The sequence below is a fragment of the Lissotriton helveticus genome, chromosome 7 (assembly GCF_964261635.1).
Source record: "Lissotriton helveticus chromosome 7, aLisHel1.1, whole genome shotgun sequence".
NCBI classification, from domain to species: Eukaryota; Metazoa; Chordata; class Amphibia; order Caudata; family Salamandridae; genus Lissotriton; species Lissotriton helveticus.
This window is the reverse complement of record NC_136068.1, coordinates 1,860,095,818-1,860,115,544: the sequence shown is the minus strand read 5'-3', so window position 1 is coordinate 1,860,115,544 and position 19,727 is coordinate 1,860,095,818. Positions and strand designations below refer to the sequence as shown.

The window sequence follows — 19,727 nt, the reverse complement described above, 5'->3', positions numbered from 1 at the left end:
GAGTCGTTCCACAGGGATCGCCCCTGACCAAACTCAATAACCTCCATCTTATCTGTATTGATTTTCAGGAAGCTATGGTTCATGCAGGTAATGATCTCAGTAAGACTCGCGTGAAACAGCTGTGTCTTCAGGTTGTTTAGCTATCAAGATTATAAGCTGAGAATCATCTGCATATGATACCAGGGTGAAACTATGCTTTCTGATAAGTCTTGCCAGGGGAACGACATAGATATTAAACATCGATGGTGATAAGGCTGATCCCTGGGGAACACCACGGGGAAGATGGAAACTGTATGACTGCATGCCCTACCAGTACAAGCTCTGCTCCCTCCCCTCCAAAAATGACGAGAGGAGTGTCAGAGCCGAGCCCTCAATCCCTACTTCCTGGAGCCGCTGCACTGACACTGTGTGAATCATAGTGTCAAAGGCTGCTAACAGATCTAATAGAACGAGGACTGCTTTGCCCCCTCTGTCAACTATTCTGCGATCTCCTCAGTTGCTACAATCAGAGCAGATTCTGTGGCGTGGTATGATCGAAAGCAATGCTGAGTAAAGTCCAACAGGTTGTTGGTGTCCAGGTACTCAGTCAGCACCTTATTCACAGACTTTTCCAATATTTTAGCTGCTATGGGTAATGCAGCAATTGGGCGATAGTTCTTGGGCTCCATGGGTTCTAGGGTAGGTTTTTTCAAGATTGGCCTAATCATTGCTTTCTTCCAACAGACTGGGTAGCTACCTGATTACAACACTTGTTTGACTAAAGGAGTCAATTCATCTCCAATTCTCCTAGCATCCAGATGCAAAATCGCAGGGGGACAGGGGTCTTTGGGTGAACCAGATTTTATAGAAATGAGAAGTTTACATAACTCCTCGTTTGTGATTGCTGTGAAGCTTGCTAATCTAGAGTGTATTGCTTCCACCTCATCCAGTGGTTGATTTGGCTTGTCGGTGCCCGTTCGGGTATTCAAGAGGTCGTCATAAATTACTTGGACCTTATTCTGAATATATATGGCCAATTTATTGCACATAACTTGCTCTGGTTGGGACACATATGCCTGCTGAGATTTAGGCAACAGTGTGACCATTTAAAAAAGTTCCTTAGTGAAATTACCGGCTTCCTCGATCTTGGTTGAATAAAATAATATTTGGGAGGCAATGATTGCGTCCTTATACTGTTGGAGGGCAAGATTATAGGTTGTTTACTTGTCTTACTATAATCTTAAATACGCTCCGCTCTCCTGCAATTTACTTTTAGATCTTTCAGCTCAGAGCTGTACCAGGATGACGAGGGCTTTAGTCTCTTGACCGTAACAAATTTTTCAGGTGCCAAATAGTCAGCCGCTGTCAAGATCCATTCATTAAAAGCAGACGCTGCCTCGTTATTGTCCTTAGCCAGCAAGGACGTTCCGTTGTCCTTCCTACCCTGTAAGCATAAGTAGAGTGGGCTTCCTTAAACGCACGTCCTTCATGACTTCACCAAGCACCCACCGAGATAGGTCTACAATGGGTGCGCGACTCCACTTTTTTCTCAAATATGTACATATATTTTAGTATTTAATAAAAAAAGAAGACATTATATACTTTAATAACAAACACAAAAAATTACAAAAACTATTTTTAGGATATTAAAATTGCAAAAAGTCCATAAAAAATTTCAAAATTACTGAAAAAACATTATAATTAGAAAATAGCATTTAAAAAACCTTTGAAATTCACAAAGAAAACATAGGTTTCAGGGATGTTTTAGTTAGAAATTAGCATAAAAAAAACCTTAGAAATTCACTGAAAAAACCATAGGTTTCAGGGACGGTATAATTATTTAGACATTTGGCTCGTAGAAACCAGAGAAATTAGTCTGTTATAGTTAGTAGAGCTAACTATAACTTGTGCAAAGGCAATGCACTGCTGATTATGTCACATATTAAATTACTTATGACATGGTCAGTGACATCACTGATGACATCACTGATGATATCACTGATGCATGATTACATTTGTGCCCCAGGGAGGTGATGGTCCCCCTGGGGCTTTAGACAGCCCAAGGAGGGCGAACCCCTGTGCCCCCTCCTATATTTTCATAATGCCCCAGGGACCTAGCTCACCCGGGGGCCTCTAATTAATGTTCGCTTTATACTTAGAACCATATTTACATAAGCTATCCTCTGATATAGATAATATACCTGTAAAAATTGGAAGTATTTTATTTAAAGTATTTGCCTACGCCGATGACGTGGCTGTAATCACTATAGATATCAGACGTGCTCTACCAATAATTATTTCCTTGGCTGAAGCATTTGGCACTCTGTCTGGCTACAAATTAAACGTGGCCAAAGCTCAATTAATCCATTCTGATGCCGGCCGACCCAACGACCTAGTTTTTGATTCTGAAGCTCAATACCTTGGGATAACTATTTCATCTAAGATTGATGAGATTGTTCGACTTAATATCGAACCCGTGTTAAACTCCTCGAATAAAACCCTAGAGAGATTAAATAACTTACATTTCACTCTTTATGGTCGGGTTAATATAATCAAAATGTTAATTTTCCCCAAGTTTTTATATTTATTTCTTACCATACCTCTCCTGTTTCCGGCCTATTATTTTACAAAGATCGATAGAAGGGTACCTAGGTTTCTTTAGGGGTATCATCGTTCCTGTCGAGCCCTGAAATGGTGTTTCCTGCCCAGGTTGAAAGGTGGGTGGGGAGTTCTCAATTTTCGGTTGTATTATCTCCTTATATCCCTAAGATATGGGTATACTTCTTTTTCCGGATATTATTACTGAAGAGTCTGTTTATCCCTCAGTTTATGAATTATTGTTAGGCAAGGCGGCTCCTCAATGTTTAGTTAAAATTATTGAACCCAGTTATATAAAAAAAAAATTACAATTATTTTAGCTTGCTTTCAAATCTGGCGACAGATCAGGAAAAAAATTCTTTGTTTGGGTGATATTAACCATTATACCCCAGTGTTTAATAATCGTGCCATCTCACCTGTCTTTCATGATCCAATTCTAAGAAGATGGCTTCCTTTAGGAATCCAGGTTCTGGGTGATCTATATGAAGACACTCAATTCTCTTCATTTTCTACCCTTCAAATTAAATATGGTCTACTGAAGAATCACTTTTTTAAGTATCTTCAGATCTGGAGTTTTCTAGAATCTAAAGGTCTTCTCATTCATTGTTGCATGAACCCTAATAAGATATTAGAAACTACCATGAATGCCAAAAAAATAGGTCCGGTCTACCAAAATGCTATTTACCAATTAGAAGACGATCTATCTCTTACAGAGAATAAATGGCAAAGGAGGCTAGACTCTGGTAATATAGATATGGGAAGATCAATTGAGTTATTTATTAAGATACTTTTTAATGGGTCGCTCCAAAGTCAAAACTATATGTCGATTTTTGATCTTTATTATTCTCCTGTTAAAATTGCCAAATGGAAGACTGGAGGTGACTCAAGATGTAATCGTTGTGAAGAGATGAATGCGGACTCTATCCATATGTTTTTTAAATATGAGAAACTTTCCAGTTTTATTACTGATATCGAATTGTTTATTAATAATAATCTAGGGGTTGTTGTGAAATTTTCTCCTGAACTGGTAATTTTAGGCCTTCAAGCCGATCAGTCTGGGGTTAGATCTTCTCCTGTATAAGCTTTCTTGTTTATTTGTATGTCCGTTTTCCTTTTCCTCTCGCTGGATTGATTCCGAACCTCCAGCTTTTCATCAATGGCAATGTAAGCTGCTTTCTATATATCATCTAGAAATGGCTATGTATAGGCTCAAGGGGATAAGGAAAAAAGGCAAGGATAAAAAAGTTTGGGATCCAATTTCTAAATGGATTTAAGTTATTTGCTTTTTTCTTTGTTCTAATATATGTTTTATTCCTGTTTTTTGTTTTGTTTATATTGCTCATTGTAATCTGTAACATCTGTGGCCTATCTGTAATGGTGATATGCCCAGGTTTATGATATTTTTGTTAGGCGCCTTGACACCTTCGGGTTACTGTATGCGCATTATAAATTTTATTCATTCATTCATTGTACGACTGATTGTTGAAATAAAACAATAAAAAAAAAACTAAAAAAAATATTACGCTGAAGCCCACGTTTCATTTTTTTTTTTATTCGGTCGGAGTCACAGATCCAGAATTCTTTTTAAAAAAAATCTTTTTGGGGCCTGGAGGGACCCTGTGGGACCCCTTCCCCAGAGGCCTAGAGGGTCAGGGTGTTTCTATCCTGCCCCCTTTTCTTTCTTTTTACATTTTATTCTTTTGGCTCGGTTCAACTGAGTCACAAGATGGCTACCAACACTTCCTGATTTGAAGTGCTGGCAGCCAATCAGATCTCAGGCATGAGGTCGGGAGGGGTCATGGATCCACCGTGGCCTCAGCTGAATATCTGAGAAATCCTTACATTTCTAAGCAACTACTTAATGGATTTATAGCATTTAACAAAAGGTGCACTTTCTGGACCAAGAGCTATCTTTCTGCCAAATTTGGTGTAATTCCATTCAGCAGTTCAGGCTGTAGTTTTCTCTAAACCATTTTCTCAGCCCCTACTTGATGGATCACCCCAAACGTTTAAAGACAGCAGCTGAAGTGAGCATCAAACTAGTTTTGAAAATTTCATGAAGATTCATCAAATATATATAAGAAGTGACTCAAACAGATGAAGTCACTAATGAAGAAAAATATATTTCCACTACAACATTTCATCTTCCGCCCAGGTAGTACAAAATAGTTTGCTCAGTGGCTGCACAGATGACACTGCTGGATTTTCAAAAAGCATCATTAGAGAAGATTCCATTTAGAATGCTTTTGGAAAATCCAGCAGTATCATCTATGCAGCCACTGAGCTAACCACCTTTTACTACCTGAGGAAGGCTGAGTCGCTTCTTTCTTGGATATTTAATATCTTTGTGATGTATCTTTTGGGATCTGGATTTGTGCCCTGGCTGGCTGTTTTTTTTCTTGTGATCCTTCACCTTCTAGAATACACATATATGGACCACTTTGGGGTTTACTAATAACTTTGGTCATGTAAAATCACAATGTTTTTTCCATAATCTTCTTTAGTCAAGGGTACAGCAAAAACTGCTGAACACTACTTCATCAAATTAGCAAGGAAGCTAGATCTTGGTCCACAGATTGGATTGTGTTTTTGCAGTTTGTTGTAAATCCGTTGAGTAGTATTTGATATATTAAGGGTACACATTTTTGTATGTTTTGGCAGTTGGATTTGTAGTAGTGGGCCTCAGCAAGGCCTACTAGTGCTAGGGGTTCTCCCTTCTCTGCACGGAGTCCTCAGACCAATAGGAAGAAGTTGGCACAGAAACTGGAATAGAAAAGACAGAGTTTATTAAACCTCATGAGGTGGAACTACATTCACACAGCACCCTTCGGTAATGTATGAAGGAGCACAATGAATGGAAGGAGCTTGGTCCTTTTATACCCACACAGGGGCTTAAATGAAGGCGGTACAAGTAAAAAATGCTGGTTGTAGGTACAAATAAGGTCACACAGAAAGTGTACAGGCAACAAGTGGGAGGAGCTAACAATTTGCTAATTCAGGTGGGCACATCCTGACAGTTACAGACTGGGGACAGCTGCAAGCTCAACTGAGCATGTGCGAAGCAGAAAAGGCTAAATATATCTTGTCTCTAGGTAGATTTCAAGAGCAGTTAACAGGAAGGTAGGACAGAGAAAATGGCGAGCACATGGTAGCACATGGCAAACAAAATGGCTGACAAAAATACAAAATGGATTCCACAAAACAGACAAGATAGTCTCTAAATACAGGATGTCTTCTGCTAATGCTTAACCTAATTGCTGCCAAATTACAACAGGCTCGCGAGAGTCCAGCGGGCCTCCTGCAAGAGTGTAAAATCAAAAATGGAGCCCTGTAATTGGTCGATAGGCCCCTTTTTCTTGTGATCCTTCTCTCTCAAGTCTCACAAGCGCTCTGTTTAGCTGCTTGTTGGAATGTTAGAAATGAAATGGCCGCCAATATTGTTTAATGTGAAAAATTGGAAGTGTTGTGGAATTGAAGTGAAAAGTCTGTATAAGGATGCAGCAGAAAGGCATGCTATTCCCTAGATTTAGAGAGAACAGATAAGTACTCCATAGAAAATGAATGTATATTGTATTTAACTAATGTTTACGATCTTGTGGGACTCTTGCGTAATCATGAATAGTCAAAAGGAGTAGGTGTGTTCTAGCATTAAAGGATATCGTGGCCCTTACTTTTGAGAGGAAGGGTGTGAGAGATAAGTACTCTGATGATTAGAAGGTTAAATATGTTTTTTTAATGTTATGTTCTCACAAGATCATACAATATAGGAAGGAGTAGGTGATGTTTGAATAAACTCTGCTATGCACACTTGTCACTGTATGAAGGAATTTTAATGGAGAGGTTTATCTCAGACTCTACTTTTAATGCTCATTTGTTTTTGAAGAGTTGTGAGTAGAGTTAAGGCTCATCTAAACAGCCTACTACGCACACCCATCATCTAAGATAGAGGGGTGAAAGGAGAACCCAGTCCCTCCCCACAACCTAATATGAACACATATCATTACTGAGAGAAGTCTCAGCAGAGAGGCCAGTCCCTCCACACACCCTACTACGCACACCCGTATTCTGGGAGACAGGTCTGAACGGAGAAGGCAGTCCCTCATCACACCCTACAATGAACACTTGTCATTTGAGAGACAGGTCTAAAAGGAGAGGCTAGTCCCTCTCCACACCCTACTATGCACATCCATCATTACTGAGAAAAGATTCTCCAGAGAGACCAGTTCCTCCACACACCCTATTATGCACAACCATCATCTGAGAGTCAGGTCTGAAAGGAGAGCATAGTCCCACCCCATTCCCGCCATGCACACCTGTCATTACAGATAGAAGTCTCAGCAGAGTGGCCAGTACCTTTACACACCCTAAAATGCTCACCAGTCAGTGTAAGAGAAATGCCACCTCAAAAAATGATTGCTGGGGAAGTCTTGATATCAGAGTTACAATAACAGAGCAAATAAACAATTTCTATTGAATATTTATTTGTTTAATACTTACACATAGTTTACAAAGATTTTGCAAACTGTAAACCATATCCTGTTTTGTTACAATAAAAAAATGTTTTTTACTAAAATAAAGTCAGAACACAAAATATGTTATAAGGAAATTCTATCATATATACACGCACAAACATAATTAATTGACTTGAAAAAACATACCTGGAATTTCATTGAGAAAACCAAAGGTTTAAGTGGCGTTATAGTTAGGCATAATAAAAATATCTGTTTTAAAAATATATATATATTTATTTATAAACATATATATATATATATATATACACACACACACATAAACACACACATAAGGCATTGCATTGTAATGTTTGTAAAGACTGTTTCCCTTTGTTGTGTTGTTATTGTGAGTGCTGAGAGGCCACAATATAAGGACAAAGACTAATGGGCTGGTTATGATGTCGATCGGAAAGGCTCTGACTGACAGTTGGATTCTTCTTGACCAAGTCAGAACCCTTCCAACAAACTTTTATTATGATATTTGTAGTCGAAAGGTAAAACTTGCGGTTATTCTGAATCGGTACTAACCAGCTCTACGAGTATCCGTGTTGGTTGGAAACGCATCGTACACCCCTATGGACAGCATTTCTGACCTCAGGATTACGCTGTTGATTTCCAACACCCTTTCTGAGTCAGCCTATCTGACACGAAAAGGCTGTTGGAAAGTGACTTTGTGGGCCCCTAGCGGGACTCTCTTCATACTGAGGCCTCTGGTTGGTGCCCGAGGGGGTACCTAAAGACCTTCCTGTAACACCATACGCTGTGTGGCCAGCACCAGGGGGTGCCTGTGACAGGGCACAGGTCTTTCCACCCCATTTCCCCATCGGAGCCTGTGTTACAGTTGATTGTTGGGCAGAACACAGGCTCCTATAGGGAACAATGGGTATCCGACCGAACATTGTTCAGTCGCATCCTAATCGGACGAGTGAAACCGCAGACCGCAAGTTAGTCAGTCCCGATTCCGAGATGGTGTTGGGCAGAAAGTTTCCGACCGACGTAGTAATCAGCCCCAAAGTTTTTGTTCAACTCTTGTAAGTGGTATTTAGAAATAGGATATTAACAATATTTACATAAGTGTAACTTCACATCTTAGCATTCAAAATTCCTATATTACAGTTAATACTAACATGATAGAAAGAGAATGAAATAGGATGTGAAGAAAAAAGTTAGAAACCAGTTTGAGTATGTGGAGCATCCTTAGGTTTGAGGTATACACGTTAAACAACTCTCACGAGATATAATGCAACTTTTACTTATACCATTAATGCCTAAATCGTCTGGAGATGTGCTTGACGTGGCACCATCCAGGCGGCTCTCTAGGCTACATCTAAGCTATAAGATTCTATGCAGGGTGCTAGCAAATCATCTGTTATCTCACCTATAGTACATAATACACTCCGAACAAAACAACTTCATCCCCCAGCGTAATACCTTGCATGACATCAGGAGACTATTGTGGGTGCTAGATAAGTGGCAGCTGCCCTACTCCCCAGATGCTATAGTGCTGTCCGTTGTCAATATGTAAAGCTTTTGACACCCCACACTGGGACTACCTGAAGACTGTTATGAAAAAGACTATCCTGGTGCGGGTTGGGACAAATAGAATGCACAGTTATATTCAAGCGCAAAGCGAAGAGTGCAGAAGGGCAGGTGCATATCAGAAGCATTCACAATTCATAGTGAAACTAGGGAGGTTTCTACCTTCTCCCCACTGCTCTTTTCTACTTGGTGGCTCAGATAGTAGAAGTCAAATGGGGTCAAGTGTTGTTAAGTACCAGGGGGTCAAGCTATACTCAGATATCAATATTCTGGCGGAAACCATGCGGGGACCCTACAAGCCCTGCTAAGTAATGTAGTGTTTTGGTGCACCCTGAAGCCATCTATCATGGTTAGTATTGGCCTGCCTAAAATGATTGTCCTACCCAGTGTACTATGTTAACCCACATCAAACAGCGCTGAAACCTGCAATCATGCAACAGTACCAGGTAAGAGTAAACCTTTTGTTTTACTCTTTTTTTCATTAGCTTCTCTTCTTCAAAATTGAGTGCACCTGAGTGTTTTAATTCTTCCTTGCTGATCTATTTTAGTTTTCCAAGAAAGGCAAATGGGTTCCGTCTTCCCAGGCTATCACACATTTGTTCAACATTTTCAGTCAGGTATCATATTTGTCATAATTTGACAGTGATTTGGTTAGCATTTGCTTCAGCTACACGAAGCTCTCACTGTTAGCTTGACTATATTCTGGATGCCATTTTGTAATTCTGGCTTCCATCTTAGTGTACGCGCTGCCTCGTGGTCAGCATGCCCTCTTGTCCTTTTTCTCTCCTGATGACCATTGACATCTGCCCAGCAACTGCCTATTTTTAGCTGTGGGCAAGCTTGCGCATGCACAGTTAAGCCCCCAAGGTTAATGATCGGTCACTGCTTAGGAATGTTCTCCAAACTGACCAGTGGTACTAAACTCCTCCCACATGCTGGCTGTGTTCCAAAAATGTCTTTATATGTCCCTAAATTCATGTAAAGGTGTACCGCCTATTTCTTGCATTCCTGTAAACTGTATAAAAGGAGCTTCGCACTGATGTTCGGTGTGATACTCCTTGCATTGCCGAAGGGTGCTGTAGGATTGTATCACCACCCCATGGGGTCTTAATAAACTTGTCTATTGCATTTTCCAGTTTCCGTGCCAATTTCTATTCCAAGGTATGAAGAGTTTTACAGAGTTTGTAGGTCTGTCGAAACCCAATACCACAATTAGCACAATCAAGCAGTAACCAGTCTTGTATAATTATTCTGTTAAATACTGCTTTCTCGTGCTTGCAGATCTTCTTTCATAATAAAAGTAAGCCTGGGTGGAGTTCACTGACTTAATGCGGAACTCCGCGAAGTGCAAAAAACCCTCTGCCATACTACGCCGAGCTCAACAAGTGGTGGAGTGAGTTAGAAAAAATGCTGTTTGCAGTAATCTCGCCGGTAGGTTGATTTCCCTCACTCACGCTTGCTAACTTGATGCTGACGAGCATGAGTGAGAAAAACAACTCTGCTCTGCATGTTTTTTGAAGCTCCGCGATCTCTTCAAACTCCATGAGCAGATTGGAGTTCACCGCCCAGAATCAAATAAAAGGGGGCACAAGTGAACAATGTCCTTTAGAAAGCTTAGTTATGTTATGTTATGTTATCGGGAGTTTTATTGAGCGCTCAGCTACTCAAGCAGAGTGTCCCGGCTTCTCGATAGCTAACATAGAAGGAGCTTGACTGTGGCATTGAAAGTGGTTGCCTCAAGAACCTATTTTCTATGATTTGGAAAGAACTAATATTTTTATGGCCCCACACACTACCCCAGTAGGTGACGATGCTCACACACACATATAGATCTGTAGCCTTTATTTTATCTGTGTTTTTCGCCCACTCTTCTTGCAAACCTAAATGATGATGAAAGACGTTTCTCAAACTGGAGTTGTGTAGCCCTGACCAAGTTCGTCCACGTATCTTTAACCAAATTGGATGCCCAAGTACACAAATGAGGGGATCACATTTATTTCTTGGTTATTCAAGAGCATAGCAAAGTTTTACTCTTACCTAGACTTCTGTACTTGATGAAGGACTTGGAAAGGTTTTAAGGCATTTAAATATGTATAATGCTGAAATAGTTGCCTATGAAAGGGTCTAGCTCTACAGACTACCACACTGGCAGGGCTATCATTCTCTCATGACCCTCAAAAGGTGTGTCAGAGGGTCTGATATTGCCCTTGCCCGTGTTTTTTTAGGACCTCTTGATGCAAACTTTATTTATTGATTTTGAAGCAAGCCTGCCCTGTTTATCATTGGTAAGGCTGCTTGCATGAGATAAGTACTAGATGGCAACAGATGTTGGAGCTGGTATTTATTCTCTTCCTAGATGAAGAATAGTTTTTTTTATCTTAACCTATAACAGCTCCAGGTGGTGCAAGAACTGGTTTTGAATTTTTATTTAATATGTGAAAGTTTCTACAGTTGTTTACCTGGCTATTTAAAATGTATAATACATTAATAACATAGAGTAGGTTGAGGCACTAATTGCCTATAGCACATTCGATCATGTACAACAAGGAAACACACAGAAATATAGTCCCATGTTACTTCCCATGTTACATTGTACTAGATGATTTTGGGAACTGATCAGCAATGAGGGCCTCACCTCATTGTTAAACACGATTTGGAACATAATTACATAATAATTCACCTTAAATTTAGCACACAAATAAGATAACAATCCGCTAATATATATGGCGGCATTACGCAAAATGTTGTTCTGTTGGAAAAGATACTTGTGCCTCGAGGCGGTGTAAATGTCTAACCAAATATCCATGCCTATAGATGTTAAAAATAGAGATTTTTTATGAAACGAAGTGTGGTTGCAATGAAATGCCCATGTTCCATCCATGGTAGACGTCCTGGACCCAAAGAAGCACTACATAGCTCATATCACTACTGTGCACTAATTTATTTAACTTTCCAAAACAAGCTATGATTTGAATTAGAAAGCAAATCCACCACAAGAATTTGCCCTGGATTTGCATCACTTTTGTGGCTGAATCCCACTGCATTGTTTGAGTTAATATGGGCCATTATTTATACATTATTTTGCAAGTGTAATGGGGATTTTAAGAGGAAATTCTCATCCATGAAATTATTGTGTCTATATAAATCGACTATGATGATGAACGATTGAAAATAAAATAAACATAATTTTGCCTCAGATATAGTTTCACCTAAAAAGCACTGCAAAAATTTTATGTGAAATCGGGCATACCCATTTGCTCTCCCTGGAAACCACCTATATTTTAAACATGGTTCTAATCTGAATGGATTGAAAATGAATTGAACTGCCTACTACTAAAGTTCCTTGCAGCCCACACCCAAGCGCTAAAGCACTCCCTGGCACCCAGTCAATAAAAGGATAACATAACTGTGGTAGCTCGGGGAGAGAGCTCTCTGGAACATTAAAAGTGATTAAAAACCAAGACCTTCTGCACTAAATTAGACAGACTGTATTTTAATTACGTTTTATTCTATTTAAATAACAAATTTGGTATTAGACTGAGAATGCTCTAGAACATACCAACAGAGATCGCACTTATATATCAAGAAATGTTAAACACATTAGTCGACTCTTTTTAAATGTATTCTTGTGGTTTTAATTAACTGAAACAATAAAGGTTTTTCATTCATCACTCCATCTGTTTTCATCTTTCCTTAAGTGGTCACGTTTGGATCGGTGACAGCTCCAGTGCCCCTTTCCCCCTCCTCATGGCCTCACAGCTGCATCATCCCTCCCCTCCGCCTGCTCCTCTTCTTCATACTCTGCACTCTCTGTAAGGGGCTGACCTCTGCCCAGGAGCACACATTTCATAATCACATGGTCCACTGCAGTTTAATATGAACATTTGTTGCCACTAAACTGCACTTTAAATAACCCAGATACCCACAGGAAAACTTTAGCGAACTTACTGCAAAATAAGTGGTTTGATTTGGTGCTGGTGACACTCCACCAATCACGATGTCTGCCCCCGTCATGCCCCCGCCGGGGCTCAGGCCGAATCCGATCCACCCGGTGGTCTTCACTTGAAGGTCAAAGGTGATCTCCTCCGTTGTCTTGTTGAAGTCCCACCGCAGGACAACTCTCCCCTCGGGGTCAAGGGTCAGAGTAAACCTTAGTTCAGGCAGTTGGCCCAGGACCAGGGGCACCAAGGAGAGGAGTAAGAGTGCTCGGGGGCTCATGGTCTGGGGGGGCCTTCAGTAACAAACAACAGGCACCAGACCTCACCGCTGCTCTGAGGACCGTGACAGGTGAGCCTGGTACTTATCACCCGCTTCCCGATGACAAACAAGGAAATAAACAAATTCCACACTGCTGTGTACTTGAAAAACTGTCCGTAATCATCACCCGGAGCAGAAACCTCACTCGAATTTCAGAAGCTTTTGTGCACTTTTCAGTGGATTTGACTGTGGCTTTTGTAGTTTCTGAATAAATATCCCCATTTCCTGTCTGACAGGTTGTTTGGAAAAGTAGTAAAAGAGTGACACCGGGTCACAGGGCTTTGTATTGTTTCTCAGCTGCATCAACCAAGTACGTTTGTCAGCTGTAAATTGCCTAATCAGTCAGAATACTTTATTTCGATAAATCAATATCATAAAAAGACAATGGTACTGTACAGAACATACATTAAATACATTATTTACACACAGTAAAAAAGGAATATTAAACCAATAAAACATTTCCTAAGAATTTCATGAGATTTTATAAAATCACAATAAATAGAATAAAAGCCTCAAACAATTGAATTACCCTCACTATCATTTTTTACAGTGCATCGTTCTAATTTGTATCCAAATTCATTTAAGGACAATTGATCATTTTACTGTTCCTAATCCTGACAGCGCCCACTAGAAAACTAGCGACATGAAAGGTGATCCGGGGGTCTTTAATAATTGTAAGTACAAGTGAGCAGGCTTGACTTGCAGGAACCCAGCCTCCTTAAGTATTGGTATCAGGAATTTCGTCCTTAATTCCATGTAGTGACCACAGAACATTAGAAAATACATTGTGTTCTGAGTGGAAAAATTGTCACAAGAACACGGCATTGCATTTTCAGGGGTACTCCAATTAGAAAATTGACCTAGATTCAGATGGATCAGGTTAAAACGAAAACGAGTTAAAAGAAACGTATGATAGGGACGGTTCACCATATTAAGGTAAATTTCAGGTCCTGGTAAGATGGCTATAATGAGATTAGCCCTAACAGTGGGTTTTCTAAGTTCTAATTCCTCTCTCTCCAGAGTCAACATCTGTACCATGGGTTCCTTAGTTTGTGTGATGTCCTTAGATGTTATTAACTCTGGTGAGGAGAAAAGCTCCGGTCTCCCCAGTTTAAGAAAGCTGTTTTTAGGTCTCGCGACCTATCAATGCGCGCAAGCGCATTGAGCGGAGCGAGAATTCATGTCCTCAAAATCCTCGTCAAACCAAGGGCTTCTTGCTGCGGTTTTCTTTAAGTTCACGTGAATCACGTGACCAAACAAGCACGCGCATCAGCCTCCCTCCCTCCTGATTGCATTTTTTTTAATGGCCGCACAGCACAACAAAGGGCTTCGCCCAGCGTGCGCTCTGCGGCTTCTCGGCTTCTCCTCCCCTAATTATTCATGGCTCAGTTTCCCAGCGCACGCATTTGTTCACCTCTCATTTCACGTCTTTTGTTGGCTTCTTTTCCATTTCACTCCCCCAGCCGTTCACTAGATCTCCCACCTAGAGCTTTCGCCTCCTCGGCCGACACCTGCTCCTCCCTTATTCCTCCTTCTCCTGCCCGCACCTCCTTCCCTGCTGCTCCGTTCCGATTACCTCTGTGTCCTCCACATCACTCGTTCTTTGACTCTAGCTTTCTCGTTACATGCCCATATACGTCTCCCTTCATTTTCCTCCACTTCTCCCAGGTCTTGTGCTGTCATCTTTTTTTTATCATTCTATCAAGTCCCATCCTTACTTTCTCTACCTTCTCTTTTTGACACCCTGCTGCTCTGTTCTTTGTTTCCGCAGCGCAATCTTACTTTTGTCCCTATTTTGATTTCCCTTCTTTTCCTTTTGCTGTGTCCTTTTGCTCCTCATTTTAGCCAGGTTTCCACTGTTGCTACATATCCGGTTTAGCTTATTCTTTCCTCAATTACTCTCTCCTTCCTACATCTCCTTCCTCCACCATACCGCATATTTTACATTCTGACATCTTCCTACTCCTTCCTCGTTCTCTCCGAGTCTCTTTACGTCTTCACTGTTGGCTTCCATTCCATTTCACTCCCTCAGCCGTTCACTAGATCTCCCACCTAGAGCTTTCACTTCCTCGGCCGACGCCTGCTCCTCCCTTACTCTCCCTTCTCCTGGTTATGGATGCTTCGTCTTTTTTTGGGCAGGGTGGAGGTTGTCTATGCGATGCTGAACTGGGGCAGTTTTGTGTATCGATGTTCAGTCGCCCATCTTCCCCACACTTTTTCCTCTGCAGACGGAACGTGTCTGAGCACTTTTTAAAGGCAAGCATACATGCAGCCCCCCACATCCAAAGCTTTAGCATCTGCGCCGCCTTTTAGATTCAGCAAGCACAGATGGGTATGCTGCCTGTCGTGCAGATGCTACTTTCATTTCTACAGCTCTACATGCAATAGTGCAAACGTGCTGAAGGAAAAACGAAGAGAGGTCAAAATACAAATAATACGTTCCAATATTTGTTCATTTATCCGCCTCGCACATGCTTGGTGGAAGGCACAGAAAATTTTGAATTGAAATTTTGATTGTGTGTTGCAGAGCAGGTTGTTGGGCGACATTATGTTAATGCTAAAAGAACAAAGAAACCTTTGGCTCGTAAGAACCATTTCCACCTGATCACAATGGAATCACTGCTGACTGATGCCTTAGCCCTCCAGGAAGTAGAGGTGGACGAGCCAACATATTAACACGGCGAGCCGAAGCCAGGGTCTGGCTTGGCTCTTAAAGTCGTGCACGAGCCGAGCCCTTAGAAAGTTTGCCCTGTAAAGCATGCAGAAACTTTGACATTAATTAGCACGTCACGTTACAGCGCTGCACTGAGAAGTGCTTTTTAAAAGAGTCAGTTTTAAAACCTGAACTTAAACTGTTCCTGCCCACCCTCCCCCTGACGACAGTACTATTAGTGAACTAAGAGGCAAGCAGTTGTCATGTGAACCCTGTGTGTCGCTAGATTCTTATAGACCAAGCAAAATTATAGTCTATTAAATCAAACACAATAGGTTTTGTACACCTGGTGTTCTGAATTTACACAGTGGCACGCGCTTTGGGCCCCTCCCCAGCCAGCTTCCCCCAGGCTGTAGCAGCACTCCTCCCACACCTTTGAAGTGAAGCTTAGCTTCACTTCAAAGGCCCCTGCTGCTTCACACCCTCATCGCCGCTCTCCCCGCTCGGCCCCCTGCCCTGCCCGCCGTGTCGCATTTCTCCTCCCCCCTCCCCTTCTCTGCCTTCCCTCCGTCTTGTTTAGCACTTGAAACACATGTTACGGCCAATCTATATACATCTTAAGTATGAATCTCTAAGTATCCCTTGCAACGATTCCAATCTGTACCCTGCAGGATATAGACACTCGTCAGCAGGGAAACTCGTGGAATTGTAAGGTGGGTGTAGCATCAAAATCCCACAACATCATCTGCGTCTCCACGAGGAATAAACACTTCTAACGTTATTCCATATTTCAGTGGAACTGTGTAGCAATTTGTGCACACGGCGACTAATTAACACGCACATTTCAATTGTTATCGGTCTCATGTTTGTAAAAGTTAGAGCACCTAATGTCTCCGATCAGGGAGACGTGGGTGTGAAGTACAGGCTGGGCAGCAGAACAAAACTAGGGAGCAGTCAAGGCTCACTCCAAGAGGTTGTAAAGAGATGTGAACTCGTACACAGGATGACATTTAAATGCTCAATATCCTGATGAACTATATTTTTTTTAATTGCTCGATATTAAGGAGGAATTATTAAATAAAACCAAAACAAACAAGCACTGGCATTGCCAATGGGTCTCGCAGTAGGAAAGTTGGAGCTATTGGTTTTGTAAATGACAAAGCCCTTTATGTTTTTAAAATGAAAATAAAAATAAAAGGCATTGTTATTTGCAATTGTAATAGCTCCAACTTTCCTACTGCGAGACCTATTGGCAACGCCAGTGCTTGTTGATGTATGTCAGCCACTGAATCTTGCTGGAATTTTCTAGTAGGAGACAATCTTTCATGATAATATGGTTCAAGGAGATTTCCAGGTTCCACCAGGTCTCCATACAGCATATTAAGGGAGTCCTTCTTATCGTGTCAGAAATGAAGCATACCCCCAATTCAGAATGGATAGTATATGAGGGAGTGGACTGTGGCACTGATAGGACAGATCTCATGAATTTATTTTCGGTCACCTGTAGACAATCTGGGGCACTATAGCCCCATATTGAGCTACCATATGCATTTCGCTTTATATATCTTCATTAGTGCTGCTATAGGTCTTGCCCCCAGTTTTTTTGTGAAGCCCTGGAGTGCAGAAGTAGTTCTTGCAAAGGAGATGTTTCTGTTTTTGAGTTGGTGGCCCCAATTCCTTCTTTCATCAAATGTGATCCCAAGATAAGGGAATGTGGGCACTCTGCACAGTTCTTCTTCGCAGCAAAAAAAAGTTTTAAATTGCTTCTTTCTAGAGCACCTCCCCATAATCATAATTTGTGACTTCTTTGCGTTTATTTTAAGATCCTGGGATCCCATAAAATTCCCAAAGACATCTAGCAGCCGTTGTAGCCCAACCCCCGTCCGTGAGAGAAGGACCGCGTCATCCACGTAGAGGAGAACTGGAATTCCAAGTTCCCCTATACGCGGTATGTCAAGAATTGCCTCCATTAGTGCAGGTTCTATGGCATTGATATATACCGTAAAAAGAAGGGGGGGCAGGATTCACCCTTGCCTTTTTGAGTTAAAATGGCTAGAGCAGCGCCCCTCAGCAGTAACCATGACGGAAGCCAGTAGACCAGAATGTAAGTCCGCCAGGAGGTTAACTAAGGCCCGATCAAGTCCCATGTTGAGTAAAATTTGCCATAACTTTGTCCGGTTTACGAGGTCAAATGCCAATGAGAGGTCCATGAACCCCAGGTACATTGACCCCTCTTTAGCCTTGGTATATTTGTCAAATAGCAGTTGCAGATTAACGCATTGGCCTAAAGTGCTCCTTTTCGATCTAAACCCATATTGCACATTCGACAGAACCCCTCTGTCGTCGAGCCAGTCCTTTAATTTGTGCAAAATAACACGTCCCAAGATTTTGACCGAGGAATCTATTAGGGAGATAGGTCTATAACAGGAGGGGTACTGCCTGTCTCCCTTCTTGAAAACTGGGATAATAATAGATTTTTTCCAGGACACCGGTATGTTATGTTGGTTCAGAGCCTTAAAAACACTACACAAGATCTTAGACCAGAATTTTGGGGCACATTTGAAAACATCTGCAGGAACCCCGTCAGGACCTGGAGCCTTATTTTTTAGAGTCTGTTCAATCGCTCTTTCTACCTCTACGTCCTCAAAAATCACATGGGAACCCTCGGATCTAGAAAGGGTATTAGTCCTGTGGTTCTCTGGACCTGAGGTAGAATATATTTTACCGAAATATGTTATCCAGCGCTCGTCTGGGATGTTGGACTCAAGGGGAGAATTCTCCTCACCCGAAAATAGCGGTTGATTTACGATTTTCCAGAACTGGCCACTATTTTTTAAGGTCTCAGGGGCTCATGGTCTCTGGGGGGCAGGGGGGACCTTCAGTATCAAACAACAGGCACCAAACCTCACTGATGCTCTGAGGACCGTGACAGGTTAGCCTGGTACTTATCACCCGCTTCCCGATGACAAACAAGGAAATAAACAAATTCCACACTGCTGTGTACTTGAAAAACTGTCCATAATCATCACCCGGGGCAGAAACCTCACTCAAATTTTAGAAGCTTTTGTGCACTCTTCAGTGGATTTGACTGTGGCTTTTGTAGTTTCTGAATAAATATCCCCCATTTCCCATCTAACAGGTCGTTTGGAAAAGTAGTAAAAGAGTGACACCAGGTCACAGGGCTTTGTATTGTTTCTCAGCTGCATCAACCATGTACGTTTGTCAGCTGCAAATTGCCTAGTCACTAAGGTGTATCTACACATGGGTATTTATTCAGATATATATTTACTTCTACACTTAGATGTAACTCTACACATTTTGATAGATTTATTAATCTGCACCCCTTCCATTGAGGGTTGGGCCCTCCTACAACAAAATCTACTTTTCAACTGTACAGCGGAAATTTCCATTCTGTCTTGTTAGTGAATATGTCCCTCACTAGGGATGTCAGAACCTCTTTCATAAGCAATGGGAAGTCAGGGGTTACTGGGTCCAACCGTGGAGGTTGGGGCCCTGTACTCCTGCTGTACCGGGGATTGCCCTACTATTGGTCCTAACCACCTGTGCCCATATTACCCCTTCAGCGATTCAATATCAGAGAGCCTCAGAGGAAGGGCGGAAGCCCGAAATGCATCAGGCTCTTCTGGCACCGGTAGTGCCTGGATTTTCCCCTGCTTGGAGTGAGCCTACTGAGAGTGTGCCTCACCTTTTGGGGAACTTTTGGAACAGTATGTGTACGGCCGCCCTGTCCATGAGTTGCACTGCCGTGCTATTGAGCAGCTCCGTTACTGGTGGGGATATCAGCGTTACAGAACAGTTTAGCTGAATGTTTGAACAGGGAGGAAGCTGAGAGCACACCCATGATTGGAGATTGACATTTATTGTACTATCTGCCAGCAACCCACTTGGGTCATATTTTCAAAGGACTACCGGTCCCAGAATGCATTTTGATTATTTACTCACCTGAGTTTGATTGTGCAAATAAATGTGGGAGATTTACTGGTTATCCATATGCTGGCAGTTATTCAATGGGTTGGGTATGCTCAGACGTGAGTCACATGCTCTCCACACCACTGGAGTCAAGCTATCCTGGCTGAAGATGGCTGATAGCCAGAAACCGGTCCTAGGATGTTTGATTCCGGTCCAGGAAAGACATGGTTTGGCAGTTCGGGCTGGACTGTTCCCATGAG

General features: G+C 41.8%; 1 protein-coding gene across 1 annotated transcript in view; it reads right to left on the bottom strand.

The window, feature by feature from the left end:
* Positions 1–12,845, bottom strand: part of LOC144769766 (putative DBH-like monooxygenase protein 2) — a 611,053-nt gene extending 598,208 nt beyond the window's left edge. Inside the window, exon 1 of the mRNA XM_078653944.1 lies at positions 12,576–12,845. Coding sequence (XP_078510070.1) covers positions 12,576–12,845 — 270 coding nt within the window. The remainder of the gene's footprint in view (positions 1–12,575) is intronic.
* Positions 12,846–19,727: the final 6,882 nt, after the last annotated feature.